At 38.4% G+C, this 13,388-nt stretch overlaps 1 protein-coding gene and 1 long non-coding RNA gene across 3 annotated transcripts in view; one reads left to right on the top strand and one right to left on the bottom strand.

The window, feature by feature from the left end:
* Positions 1-13,388, top strand: part of LOC138009560 (uncharacterized) — a 441,051-nt gene that overhangs the window by 293,559 nt on the left and 134,104 nt on the right. The window lies entirely within an intron of this gene.
* The window catches only part of LOC138011185 (tyrosine kinase receptor Cad96Ca-like), a 25,589-nt gene continuing 15,142 nt past the window's right edge, over positions 2,942-13,388 (bottom strand). The window contains exons 6-8 of the mRNA XM_068858151.1: positions 12,720-12,760; positions 11,873-11,969; positions 2,942-3,074 (exon numbers count right to left, since the gene is read on the bottom strand). Of these exons, the coding sequence (XP_068714252.1) occupies positions 2,942-3,074; positions 11,873-11,969; positions 12,720-12,760 (271 nt within the window). The remainder of the gene's footprint in view (positions 3,075-11,872; positions 11,970-12,719; positions 12,761-13,388) is intronic.

The following is a 13,388-nucleotide window of genomic DNA, read 5'->3' as shown; positions in this document are numbered from 1 at the left end:
AGATGTCTGATTTATGTGAGATAATTGATTTGAGGAAATGCCAGCACTTTGGTTTGACAAATAACGTCAGTGTTTGGAAGTAAAATTTGGCAGCATAGGCAACAGAAATATGAGCATTGTTTAATAATTTCTTGAATTTATGTGAGAAAATTGATTTCAGTTAAAAATATATCCAATGCTAAAACAAGATGTCTGATTTATGTGAGATATATAGCTGAAGTTTTGAAAACAAGGTCAAACTTGGCTGCAAAATCCAAAGTGCAACTGCTGCCTTTGGCAGCAGTTGCACTGACGGTGAGCTTTAAATTCCTAGGGGGGGCTGCGTCATGGCTTGTGGCATGCAAGTCTAACAAGTGTGAGGTGTTAGTCCCTAGCCAAAACAACTCACTAGACCTCTCTATGGGAGGGTGAGGAAAGTAAATGATGACCTATAGGGTCTGAAAAACAGTTAAACATATCCAATGCTAAAACAAGATGTCTGATTTATGTGAGATATATAGCTGAAGTTTTGAAAACAAGGTCAAACTTGGCTGCAAAATCCAAAGAGCAGGCAGCAGTTGCACTGACGGTGAGCTTTAAATTCCTAGGGGGGGCTGCGTCATGGCTTGTCGCATGCAAGTCTAACAAGTGTGAGGTGTTAGTCCATAGCCAAAACAACTCACTAGACTTCTCTATGGGAGGGTGAGGAAAGTAAATGATGACCTATAGGGTCTGAAAAACAGTTAAACATATCCAATGCTAAAACAAGATGTCTGATTTATGTGAGATATATAGCTGAAGTTTTGAAAACAAGGTCAAACTTGGCTGCAAAATCCAAAGAGCAGGCAGCAGTTGCACTGACGGTGAGCATTAAATTCCTAGGGGGGGCTGCGTCATGGCTTGTCGCATGCAAGTCTAACAAGTGTGAGGTGTTAGTCCATAGCCAAAACAACTCAGGTGTTAGTCCATAGCCAAAACAACTCACTAGACCTCTCTATGGGAGGGTGAGGGAAGAAAATCTCCACGTGTTGGGTAAGGCTTCCATGAGATATTAAATATTACTTCTTCTGAAGTCACCTTAGTGATGTTTGAAAGATTAGTTCGAAATATAGCAGACATATTAATGGCCTTAACTGCCTTAATGGCTGATGATATTAGCCTTTTTCTCACACATATACATTTTTTGTTTAAATTTCCAGGTCCAAGTCACAACTTGCCAAATGACAATGACTCTGACTTCTTAAATTGAAAGATGTTGTCAATGGAAAGGTTAGAGTCTAGTTACTGACAAAATATAACCGTCCTATCTATTCTAGTCTAATTTAAAGACAAATTAAGATACGTGGGATTAGGACCCGGTTTTCATAAGATCAGCTAGATATATATATATATATATATATATATATATATATAACTGCAGACAGTACTGTTTCGGCCTTCTGGGCCTCATCAGTGCAGTGCTGATGTCTGGGATGGAGGTATATACTTAAAAAGTAAAAAGATTTAATGCAGTGTAAAACGTTTCGGTCGTATGACCTTCATCAGTTACAGTGAATAATGATAAAAAATTCCTTTTTATATGTTTACAGTGTTAGTTGCTTGTCTCTTAGGTATACCGAATTCCTAAAGGTATTACATAAGAACTTAAAAAGTACAATAGAACGGACATAACAAAAGGTTAAACAATGTACTTAATGATGTTCCTGCATACTTCTCTACCTGATTAAAATTCATCAAAGATGTAAAAAATCCCCAAAGGTATTACTTTACGAAGATTATAACTAAAGAGAAAAGCAAACAAAACAGTAAAAGAACCAATATAAAAACACGATCTCAAGCTAAACCTGAATCCACTGACAATGCACAACAATCATAGCAAATTCCCAAATTGGGGCCTTTGAGCCAAACTGTTCAATTTACGGTCAAACAACAAATTCCCCAACAAAAGCCCTTGAACGGTTGAAATATTTGAAAAATTAAATTCTTTATCAAAAAGCGTGCATCTATGAATCATGTAGAATTATTGGTTCTTTTACTGTTTTGTTTGCTTTTCTCTTTAGTTATAATCTTCGTAAAGTAATACCTTTGGGGATTTTTTACATCTTTGATGAATTTTAATCAGGTAGTAAAGTATGCGGGAACATCATTAAGTACATTGTTTAACCTTTTGTTATGTCCGTTCTATTGTACTTTTTAAGTTCTTATGTAATACCTTTAGGAATTCGGTATACCTAAGAGACAAGCAACTAACACTGTAAACATATAAAAAGGAATTTTTTATCATTATTCACTGTAACTGATGAAGGTCATACGACCGAAACGTTTTACACTGCATTAAATCTTTTTACTTTTTAAGTCATCAGAAGTTGTCCGCCCACTGGCCTCTTTTAACTTATATATATATATATATATATATATATTATAGAGAAGGTTAATTTGGGAACCGAAATCAACGCAACTAACTAAACAAGTGAAAATGTGCTCAACTAGGAATTGAACCTGGGTCTCCAGATTACCGGCTGGATGCCTTAACCACAATATCAACACCAAGACAACACATACACAACTGTGGCGTCATAGCGGCTATTTCCGAGGAGACAATTTCACAAATTCTCTGCAATCAGGATCACGTCACTACTCCTCGGTCGATCAGCGATGCATGGCCAAATCCCCGTACAAATTTTAAGTACAGTAAGGTAGGGAGGGAATATATTAGCAATTTATTGCCTTATTTACTTACGATCACCAGCCTATTCCCGTTTGGATTTATCATTATTATTATTATTATTATTATTATTATTATTATTATTATTATTATTATTATTATTATTGAACCAATCACTAAGCGTAGCACTTGCAATCGCGTAATTACTTACGAAAGTCATTTGAAAACTGCTCTACTAGAATGTCTTTATCGTTCATGAATAGAGACTGATGTGAAAAAACGAAAAAAAGTGTTGCGTCAGATTGGCATTTTAAAGCAGATCTCGATAATTACCTCTTTTTCGATGAGAGAAAGCAAATCTCTACGAATATTTTCAAAGTTTGGACGAAAGTCAGGATTTTCTTGCCAGCACCTCTCCATGAAGTGATACCTGGGAACAAACAGTTTAACGTTATCTTAGTCTTAACCCCTGTCCACTCATCTCACGTTGATTGATGAGAATTATAGAAGCAGTAACTCTAGATATTTGATAACTCGATCTCATCTTTCTGTTTAAAATATCATCACTTCAAACAAATATCACAAGCGTTGCTGTTTTTAGGCGACGGGGCGACGATAAAGAATAAGTTTCTGAAAAACAACAGAGTGTTAGACATCGTTTGTTTATATAAACATGTATAAAGGATATTACATAGCGGCGCGAAGATACGAATTTTATTTCGGGTGGTAAAAACAATATTTTATTAACAACGGAGTTCGAGATAAAACTATTCACAAAGCGTTCTGTTTATTTCACATTGGGACTCTCCTCGATCTCATTTACCTATATTGAGATGATTTTTGTGGCACCTATACGGCTACATTATGGTTTCTGTACTGTGCAATATTTACAGAAAAGGACAAAGGCTTGAAATATCGAAAAGTACCCGTTTTTACTTTTCATTTTCCTTGCAGAAAGCAGGGCACACAGAGAAGGACATTTCGATGGAGACACTTCATAGCACAATAATTATTTGTTTTACTTAGGACGTCAGGCCATGTGGGTGCCCAGAGACCCGAGACAAAGAACGGCTGACAAGTTGATATACAATCTAACCCTTCTGCATTAATTAACGATCTATTCTAAAATAATGAAGGGGGTAGTTTCTAAAGAAACTGTGGTGCTGCGTCGGTGGGGAAGTAGTACATTCGAAAAGATTCTACCAGTCTCGGGATCATTTTTGAGTAATTTAAAATTATTAAGAATGATACTTTTGACTGCGTGATTATGAGGATGGAAAGTGAGGGTGAATGGAATTCTGTCATTCTTATCTTTTTGTGACGTTTGTAGTGATGACTGTCGATCAAATTGTTGGGCGCGATGATGGCACGCTTTGACCACAGAGACAGGATAGCCACGTTCTTGACATGTGATGAATGTGCTGATGAATACAACAAATAACTGTGAGAATCTGTAGGTTTGTAGTGCACACTGGTACATAGCGCGTTGCCACTAATAGAAACTTTGATATCTAGGAAAGCCAATGAAGTTTCCGAAATTTCCCAGATATATTTATTTCATCCAGCACAGAAGAACTCGATCATTTTATAACCTCCGTCAATTCTTTTCATCCGGCTCTTAAATATACCTGGGAAATTTCGGAAACTTCATGGGCTTTCCTAGATATCAAAGTTTCTATTAGTGGCAAATTAAATTACTCAAAAATGATCCCGAGACTGGTAGAATCTTTTCGCAACCTCCACTTATTTCATTCAAACGCGACAAAAACGTAGGCACCTTTTTAGTTGGAAGCGCGCTCAAAACTAACGAGGAACCCGGCAATTTCAAATGCGCGCGCTCACGATGCCAAACTTGTCTTTTCATCGTTAACACTAGAAAGATATCAGGACCTAAGCGATCTGTTAAGATCACCGATCGTTTCACATGTACCTCCGCAAATGTCATTTATTGCATAACCTGTACGTTATGCAATAAATTATACATTGGCGAGACAGGTAGACGACTAGGTGACCGATTCCGCGAACACCTTCGCGATGTTGAGAAGAATGACAAAGATGCATTTAAGTCAGTCGCTCGTCATTTTAATCTCTCTAACCACTCCATAAAACACAGGGCTATCTGCGGCCTTTCCCTACATCTAGGTACGACGGAAAGCCGCAAGAATCTAGAACAAAAATTCATCTTCCAAATCAGCACCCTTAATCCTCACGGTATTAACGAACGCTTTTCATTTAACTAATATATTCCTATTTTTCATCTTTCCATGTTACCACCAATAGCGTAGCTGCTACTCTTTTATAAAAACTACACGTAACCCATAATTCCTCGATTCGCTCTGACGAAGGGCTAACGCTCGAAACGTCAGCTTTTAGAATCTCTGTACGGTGGCCAATTTACATTATCAACTCCGTTGATAAAACCAAATTTTTGTATTCTAAAATAAGCCTATACTTTTTATGCGGGAAAACACATGATCGCTGAGCTCGTGAGTAAAAACCAGGGATTACGTTATTACGTAATTAGTGCAAAAAGAGCAGCCATCTTCGATCATTTTGGATCCGCCATGTTGGGTTTTTATTTCTATTACTGTACGCCCCGAAAGCTTCCAAAGTTCAATGGTCTTCATTGAGGTCAATGCGTGGTTGAGCATCTGCACGTGAAATGGAAACTGAGGTCATAGACTGAATTCGTGTAAAAGGCATTCGCACTTTTTTATTTCTCATTGATGCATTTATCAGTCAACATTTGCTTCCCCACAATTTCAAGAAAATTTTATTATTTGTGACCTGATTGCTCGACATAAGTGAAGGTGGCCCAAGCTCTACGATTCGCGCGTGACGTAATTTGAACATCATATCAACATGACCATTAATTTGCATAATAGCGAAATGATAAGGTTTGTTGCTTGAAATAGCAAGGGGTTTTTTCGCCTCTAATAGCAAATATGTTGCTTCTTTCAATAAAGGTTTTGGCGGGAGAAGGGTTTGTGTTTTTTTCTTTAATCTTCTGCCTTTGTGGATAAATCGTGTTCTGTAAATATTAACTAATTTGCATGCGTGGGTTGAAATTTGATTTTAAAAAGTCCAAAAACGGAGACAAGAAATTTACTCTGTTGTTCGAACAAAGTAAATGTTGTTTCGATTCCGGATGGATAATTTGTTAGGGCGTTTGACGATAACAAAAACAATAACAATAATTTTATTACTCGCAAAAAAATAAAATTTACAAATAGCTAGTTTGTTAATCTAGTGGGGACAAGACAAAGAAAAAGCGAGATTAAACACATACTACAAAATGAATAGAAAATACAACAACAATCAGAAAGAAACACTGGTAGTTTTCGCCACAGTTACATATCAATTTCTAATACAGTAGTTTGTTCTTTAAACTAAACTAAAATTACAACCAGAGGTATATATATGTATTGTATCAGAAACCCATAAGGGTTGAAACGTGTAACGGCCCCTTGTGTGCTGGGAAACAAGCTTCTGAATATTCAATTTGCTAAGTACCATATTTGGAACAAAAAAAGGGGTTTCCAAATATGGTACTTAGCACTGACACATTCAACCAATCAGTTCGCACTGAATATTCGGAAGCTGTGAACGCGCGTTACACGTTTCAACCCTTATGGGTTTCTGATTGTATACGTTTGAAAATCATCAGGTTAACTTAGTGAAGTATTCTAACAAAGGAATGGGAATGAGAATAAGTACGAAAAGTTGAAGAGGACAAACACGTACCGTAGGCAATTAATTGTACGCTCACAGAGCGTCTAGTTTTTAGATATTTTGTGGTCAAGACCGGAAATTTTAATTTTAGTAATGCTTATCCAATCAGATTACAGCTCGTTCTTGGAGCTGCGCAGTTAGAAATCGAACGATCGGAGAGAAAAGAGTCCTGGATATTTGAAAACTTTACAAAAATACGCAAATTACCAAAAGGAAATTAATGCTGCCCCTCAATTACAAAACACTTCCGAAAACATGGCAGTTATTGGAGCGATCGCAGATGACGTTAAGCAAATGGCAAAAGGTTTAGCTGGGGAGCTTTGAGACAGCGCAATTGTCAGGGCTTAGAAAGATTGTCTGTGTCCTCATGACATGGAGCACGTAAGAAGTATGCCAGCTCGAAAAAGGTGTTTAATTATAGGATGTCGAAGTATGAGGAAGATAAGGATGAACAGCTTCAGTGTTCCCGAAAAGCCATGCCAAAGGGATGCTGGTGGACGGACCAGGTAAAGACCTGCAAAGGTATAGAATTTCCTAACAAAGGAAACCTTAAGGACGAACTCCTGTCTGAAATAAACAGCCACAAGCCTGTAAAGGATAATCCAAATAGTCTGACTCGTTATGCGAGAACGATATCTGAAGATTTGGGGGACAATGGATATCAAGTTTAAGACACCTCAAGGCACCATTTTTCATGTCAAGACTCCTGTCGGAACTTGAACCCCGAGATAAGGCAGACTTCGGTAGAGAGATGCACTGTGAAAAGAAATAAGAAAACGTGACCAATATCTGATTAACGGGCTCCTCCATGAGGCAACTCTTCGATCGAGAAGAAAGAGTACTGATAATGGTAACGGTGGGCAAAGAGAGCGTGGTGGTCGACAGCCCTACTACCATGGGTGGACGGATCAACATGCGAACGACACTAGCATTGCAAACGACAAAATAAGAACATCTTGTCGCTTCCTTCCCTGTATATCAAGGGTCAACTGTCAACCAAAGATGGGAGATAGTGAAACTGAAGAGAAGATGTTGGAAGTACGTAACAGCGTCACGTCACAGTAATTACTGCAAAAGAGCTGACGGTAATATATAATTTTAGCCAAGCCTAAAAGCGGAGCTCCCAATGCCTATAGGGTTAGTGAATAATAAAAGGTTTCGAATTGTCTGCGTTTTGATCTTTCCGGTTGCTGCTTTAATAATTAAATCATTTTCCTTGCTTTCTTCTATAGAAAAATTCATTGCCTAAGTAGTGAATTCCACAGTACATTTTACGCTAAAAACTGATATCGCATGGATCACGAAGCCATGAGTACGATATTGGTTTTTCGAGTAAAATGTTGGCAATCAATCTTTCTTGAATCTAACCGCATGAGTTTTAAAAGAAAACGAGATGCTTCCGTGAAGCATACACTGGGTTGCCTGTGGTACGTGTTACAGAAAATCAGAAGGCACTGAATTGTGTGGTATTGAACTACAGCATTCCAGTCTCTGAAGAATAACAAATAAAAGAGAAGCGAGAAACATTGGCTTCTGGGTTGATAATTTTCAAGTTCGCTCACAACTTCTTTTCACCACAAGTTTAAGCGTGCCCTCTGAGCATCTGACAGCTTTGTAATACAAAGTTCACTGAAATTAACCCCTGTCCGGTGGGGTTATTTTCTGGATGGGAGACCAAAACAATATACCCATCACAAAACAGAAGCATCGAACCGAAAATACTATTAACGCTAACAAATGCGAACTCAGCAAGGTATAGATTTTGTTAGCTTGCTTTATGCAAAACAAGAACATCATTCTAAAAGCTTATTCTACGCAAAAAGTAGGTTCTAGAGGTAATTTTGAGAGTGGAAATCAAGGTTACGCGGCAGACGGCAAATACAAACTCACGATTTAATTCAGTTAACACACCAGAAAGACGCTAACCTCATTTTGACAAGAAAATGCTTTACTATTGCCATAAAAACTATCCAGTTAATCTCGCATATCATAAAACATGATGAATTCATAAAGGCCACCTTTTCCAGCGAACAACTTTTTGAAACAAACAACATATTTGCTATTAGAGGCAAAAACCCCTTCTATTTCATTGCGTGCGTGGAGAGAAGAAACTCAATCGTGTCAAATATGCGCAATATTGCAACAAACTAAATTTCAGGATCAAACCGTTTACATGAAGAACCTTTTCCTTGAATAATGAAGCACAAAATACACGACAAGCTTTCTTTCAAATAATTCTAGGCTGTCACATTGCCAGTTATTTTTTTTTACCTAAAGACTGTGCAGAGTTGATCACAGATCCATGCAAGGTGTTCGATTTGTTCTGTCTGTTGAACCCATAAGTTACCAGAGAATTTTCCATTTGGTTTCAGTGTTCTACATAACAGCACACTTGGTAAAACTTATTTTAGAAATACAGCTCTCTTTGATTTGGGCTCGACGGGCGATAGATTGTTGTCGAAGTCCGCATTACTCGTCGGTTTTGAGATTCCAGGTGTTGGTTTTTCACCGCCTGCCTAGTTTATCCAACTGACTTTCCATTATTGAGCTCCATAAGGGTATATTTTGTTTAAGGATCCACTAAAACGCCATTCGCGTCACATGACTTTCGACGCCATTGCAGGCTAAGTTAATGATTCTCCTGTGTCCACCAGAGAAATCTATGCATTTCCACTACCCTTTCGATCCTAAGAAAATACGCGCAGAAGGCTCTATGCACAAAGACAACACTTAGCAGGGGAGTGACAGGCAAGACTTTTACCGACGCGGAAAAAAAAAAAGAAAAAAAAAGAAAAAAACCCAGTAACAAGCACACCCTAAGCTGTCAATAGCTACTAGCAAATAGGAATCACGCTAAAATTAGAGGCCATAAAGAAAAATTTGTAAGTTCAAGGTCAAAAAATAGTTTTACTGCTGTACTTTATTCCAAGTTATTTCTGAAAACGAGATCATTAACATTTCGATGTATTTCATTGAAACAAGCCAGGTTGGCTTGGAACAAGAAGCGGCAAAATACGGCAATGCAACCAAGAAAGGACGAACTTCAAACAAGGTCCGCTCCAACGCTTAGATAACGTTTAGGTGCTATAAACAAACTTCTGAAAGGACAACCTAGTGAATTTTCCGCCTAATTTTACGAAAACTCATTGCGATTACGTGTTTATAACATAAGGGCAATTTTTTTTGTCACTGGCGAGGCACACCGAAATCCAGTTGGGCAAACGGATTAAAAAGCACTTGTTCGCTCGCATGATAGCAAAACAAACAAAAGAGTACAGATAATCGTTATTTAATTCCATTTGACAATAAAATTCGATTTTCATTCCTCATTTTTGGAAATAACAAACGGCTTAGTGCCCAAGGAAAAAATTTGTGGAGTAACTTCTTCCACTAAGTATGAGCTATTACTGGTATTCTGTTTTGTCGTTGTCGTTATCTTTCGCTCTTTTTACGTTTCTGTTCTAGTCAACGGTCCTCCAGGCGTCATGTAACCTTATCAGAGCTTCTAAAGATATGCCAAAAATTGCAATACAGAGAAAAAAGCAGCTCTAAGCAAATTAAAAATAAACACCCAGCTTAAAGTTTATATCGCTCCGATGCTTGACTTGAATAACTGCGTAGCCACCAGTGTTGACCACAGCTATCATGATATGTCAAACTGGATTGAAACCAGCAAAAAATACAGAAATAAAACATTTTGCAAACGTTTTCCACCTGAACACGGAAAGCGTTGACTGTGTAAGAACTATAGTTGACGTAGTACGGCCGTGTAGCCGCTTCGAGCCACAAAAAGCGCGCGAAAAAATGAAGCCTCGCATTTGTTTAGGTGAGTTAACCTGGGTTGAACCTGCAATACAATCGAAAACCAGTACCTGGTCAGCGGGCAACTTCAAAAAAACAGCTGACCTCGGTGAGCTCTAAGCTTGAGCCCGCTTTATGGTCACGTGATACTGATCAACGGATACATCGTTTTGACAGGTGTCAATTGATCGAAACATGGATGTCCAATATCAAAGGTGTATGCTGTAAACTAGCATGATACTGGTCACATTGGCGTACGTACGGACGGTTGATGGCGTCATGGCTATAAAACCAAAATTTCTCGTATCGATGGGTTACCACATTTTCTTAACTGTGGTGCTGCGCGCGCGCACCGTTGGCTTGCGCACAGTTCCGCTACAACGCGCAGTAACTGCAAGAAGAACTATCACCATTCTCTGGCTGCACAACGACAAGAGAAAGGAACCTATGCAGTCCAGTTTGAGCCACGATGCAATGATCTTCACTAGCCATGGTACTCCACCTGCAGCCGAGAATCGGAGCATCCAAGGAAGGGACACTTTCTAGGGATTTGCGCAGGGCTAAAGGTAAACATCAGAGACAGTGGCGGGAAGTTCACCGACTTACTTCCCATGTTAATTAAATTCTGGCTCAAACAAGAGCCTTTTATCCAAATAAGCTGCAAAACAGCTTGGAATATATGGTCCTCAAAAGCAGCTGACAATGAACTTAGGTGGAGGACGAAAGAAAGCGGAAGTGAAGATAACTGGAAACGTCTACACAGTCAGGAAGTGCTGCAGCAACGCTAAGATTGTATCACGTAAGGCTATTGAAAGCTACCCAAACCCAATGTCAATAGAAGACAAGTTACATCTCTCCGGTGGTGCTTTGGACCTACTTATTGGTACTCACCTGACCGAGTGTTTTGTACTCCGTTGAAAGATGTTTAGTTTTTAGATATGTTGTGGTGAAGACTGGACACGGACGTTTTTTTAATTTTATTTTGTATTGTATTGTCAACTTAACTGAATTCACGCTCAGCCAATCAGATAGTAAGTCGCTCTTGGAGTTGCGCGAATAGAAATCGGACGATCAGATAGAAAAGAGCCCTCTTACTGAAAACAGTGTATTCGTCGTAACTGCTGAAAATATAGGAAAATAGCTTGTTTTGAAACGGGATTACACCTGACAGGATTCTAAGTATATCTACAACATGTTAGAGAAAGATCGTTCATTCTATTATCCGATTTGTGTAGTTTTATAGTGTATTCATATGCATGCCTCTTTTTTCAATTGACTATTAAGTTACTTTGTGCAAAGTGGAATTGAGTGGAATAAACTAGTCCAAAACTACTGGTAGATGCTCTGAACAGTATTTTCCTTGTACATGTTACCTGGAGTTACACCCATACCCACAGTGGGAAACACAAATTAACGGATCTACAATATTTTTTTGGTGAGAAAATTTTATTGAAAAATCACTCCTAATTTTTCTCCATACAAACCCTTGTAATTTCCCTATTATGTAAAGTAACGGCCATGTTGATCTGATATTAAGATTACGTCACATGCGAATATTAGAGCTTGGGTCACCTGTGATGCCCCTTCCCCCCCCCCCCTTCCTCTTTAGCAGTTTTCCCTTTATTTTCTTCGTTTCAATAAAAAAGTACGTTACCCTACCTTAAGTGCAAGGAAATGATACGAAAGGACACTTACATAGTAATGGCGATTTGTGGAGGTTTCGGCATGCGATAACCTTTCTGCAATTCTGCTATGGTCTTGGCCTCCGACCACCCCGGATATGGAATACCTCCTGATAATTGTCAACATTTCATTAATGTTTTATCCTACTAACCGCTTGCTACAACAGTAATCAAATGTAGTTTCACAAGCATGTTGACTGGGTTAGGGTGCGAAAGTGTAGTCAATTAAAATTCAAACTACCTCAGATGATGATTAAAGAAGATACGGTGGGGAATAAAAACAAAGAAAGGTGCCATGGTAGAAGAAAATCAAACAATCGGAATGAACCTATTGAGACAGTCCATGGACAGTTGATGACCCTAGACCTCTGGGTGAAGTCCAGTCTCAAGAAATTGCCCCAACTGGGAGAAGGGTAGAAATAATAATAATAATGACAATGATGATGATAATAACGACAACAGCTAGGACGTAATTTGATGCAACTGAATTCAATAAGCGTCACGAGGTGTGCCCTCGCTCTTTTCTCCGACTTCAACATCACTTGTATCTTGGAAATTTAACGTCACAAAGTCTCCCTCCAAATGCTGCTCCTCGAGTAAGGGTAAATTGCTGCATTAAAATTGCTGACCTAAAATGTAACGCTAGCCTTTACCTTAACCGTATTGTTAGAAATAGATATGAAATGCTTAGACTTAAAGGGCCACTTCGTGTTGGATGTTAAGATGAGGCTTGCGTCTAATTTTACTTGAATTTCTGGACATATGCGAGGTAGATGATGATGATTATGATAATTTAAACTTAAACTCACCATCATAACACTTGTGATTAAATGTTTATTCTCAGTACACAAAACACCTACCGATGGTAAAGATCTCGTAAAGGACGACTCCATAGGACCACCTGTAAAGCAGAAATGCAGTTACATCAAAAACATTCTAAATGATAGATATGCAATATGAGATGGCTATCTGTATTAGTATTTCCAACGGCGAACCTTATGGTTTTTGACTTTTTAAATAAATGTGTGATAAAGAAGGTGACCTCTAGAATTCAAAATGGTAATCCTGTCGGTTAGATACAAAATACTTATTATGGTAACATTTAATCTTCACCAAAATTTACAGCGGTATCAATGTGACTAAAATAATACTGCGTTTAGTTTGACTTTCTTCCTTTTCAATTGCTTATTTTTTACAAGAATCTTTGTTAATACTATCTGCTTTCGTAAGGATCTACTGCAGCAATGAGGTAGACCTGTCATCTGTGGTCCAACGGGTAGTGGTAGTGGAAACTTTGAATCTGATTGAAACCAAATTCGCTCTTTGCAGCTGGAGATCACATAGCACAAAAACCGCCATACTGGAGAGCAAATTGCGCACTTTGACATATAAAACAAAACAAAAAAATTAAATTGCTTTATTTTAGACGTCCCAGGGCGCACTTTGCTCTCCAGAATGGCGCTTTTTGTACCATGTGATCGCCAGCTACAAAGGAGTCACCATTAAACGAAAGTGGGAAATCATCCTCG

This window comes from Montipora foliosa, chromosome 7 (genome assembly GCF_036669935.1).
Source record: "Montipora foliosa isolate CH-2021 chromosome 7, ASM3666993v2, whole genome shotgun sequence".
NCBI classification, from domain to species: Eukaryota; Metazoa; Cnidaria; class Anthozoa; order Scleractinia; family Acroporidae; genus Montipora; species Montipora foliosa.
This window is presented reverse-complemented; position numbering and strand designations above follow the sequence as displayed.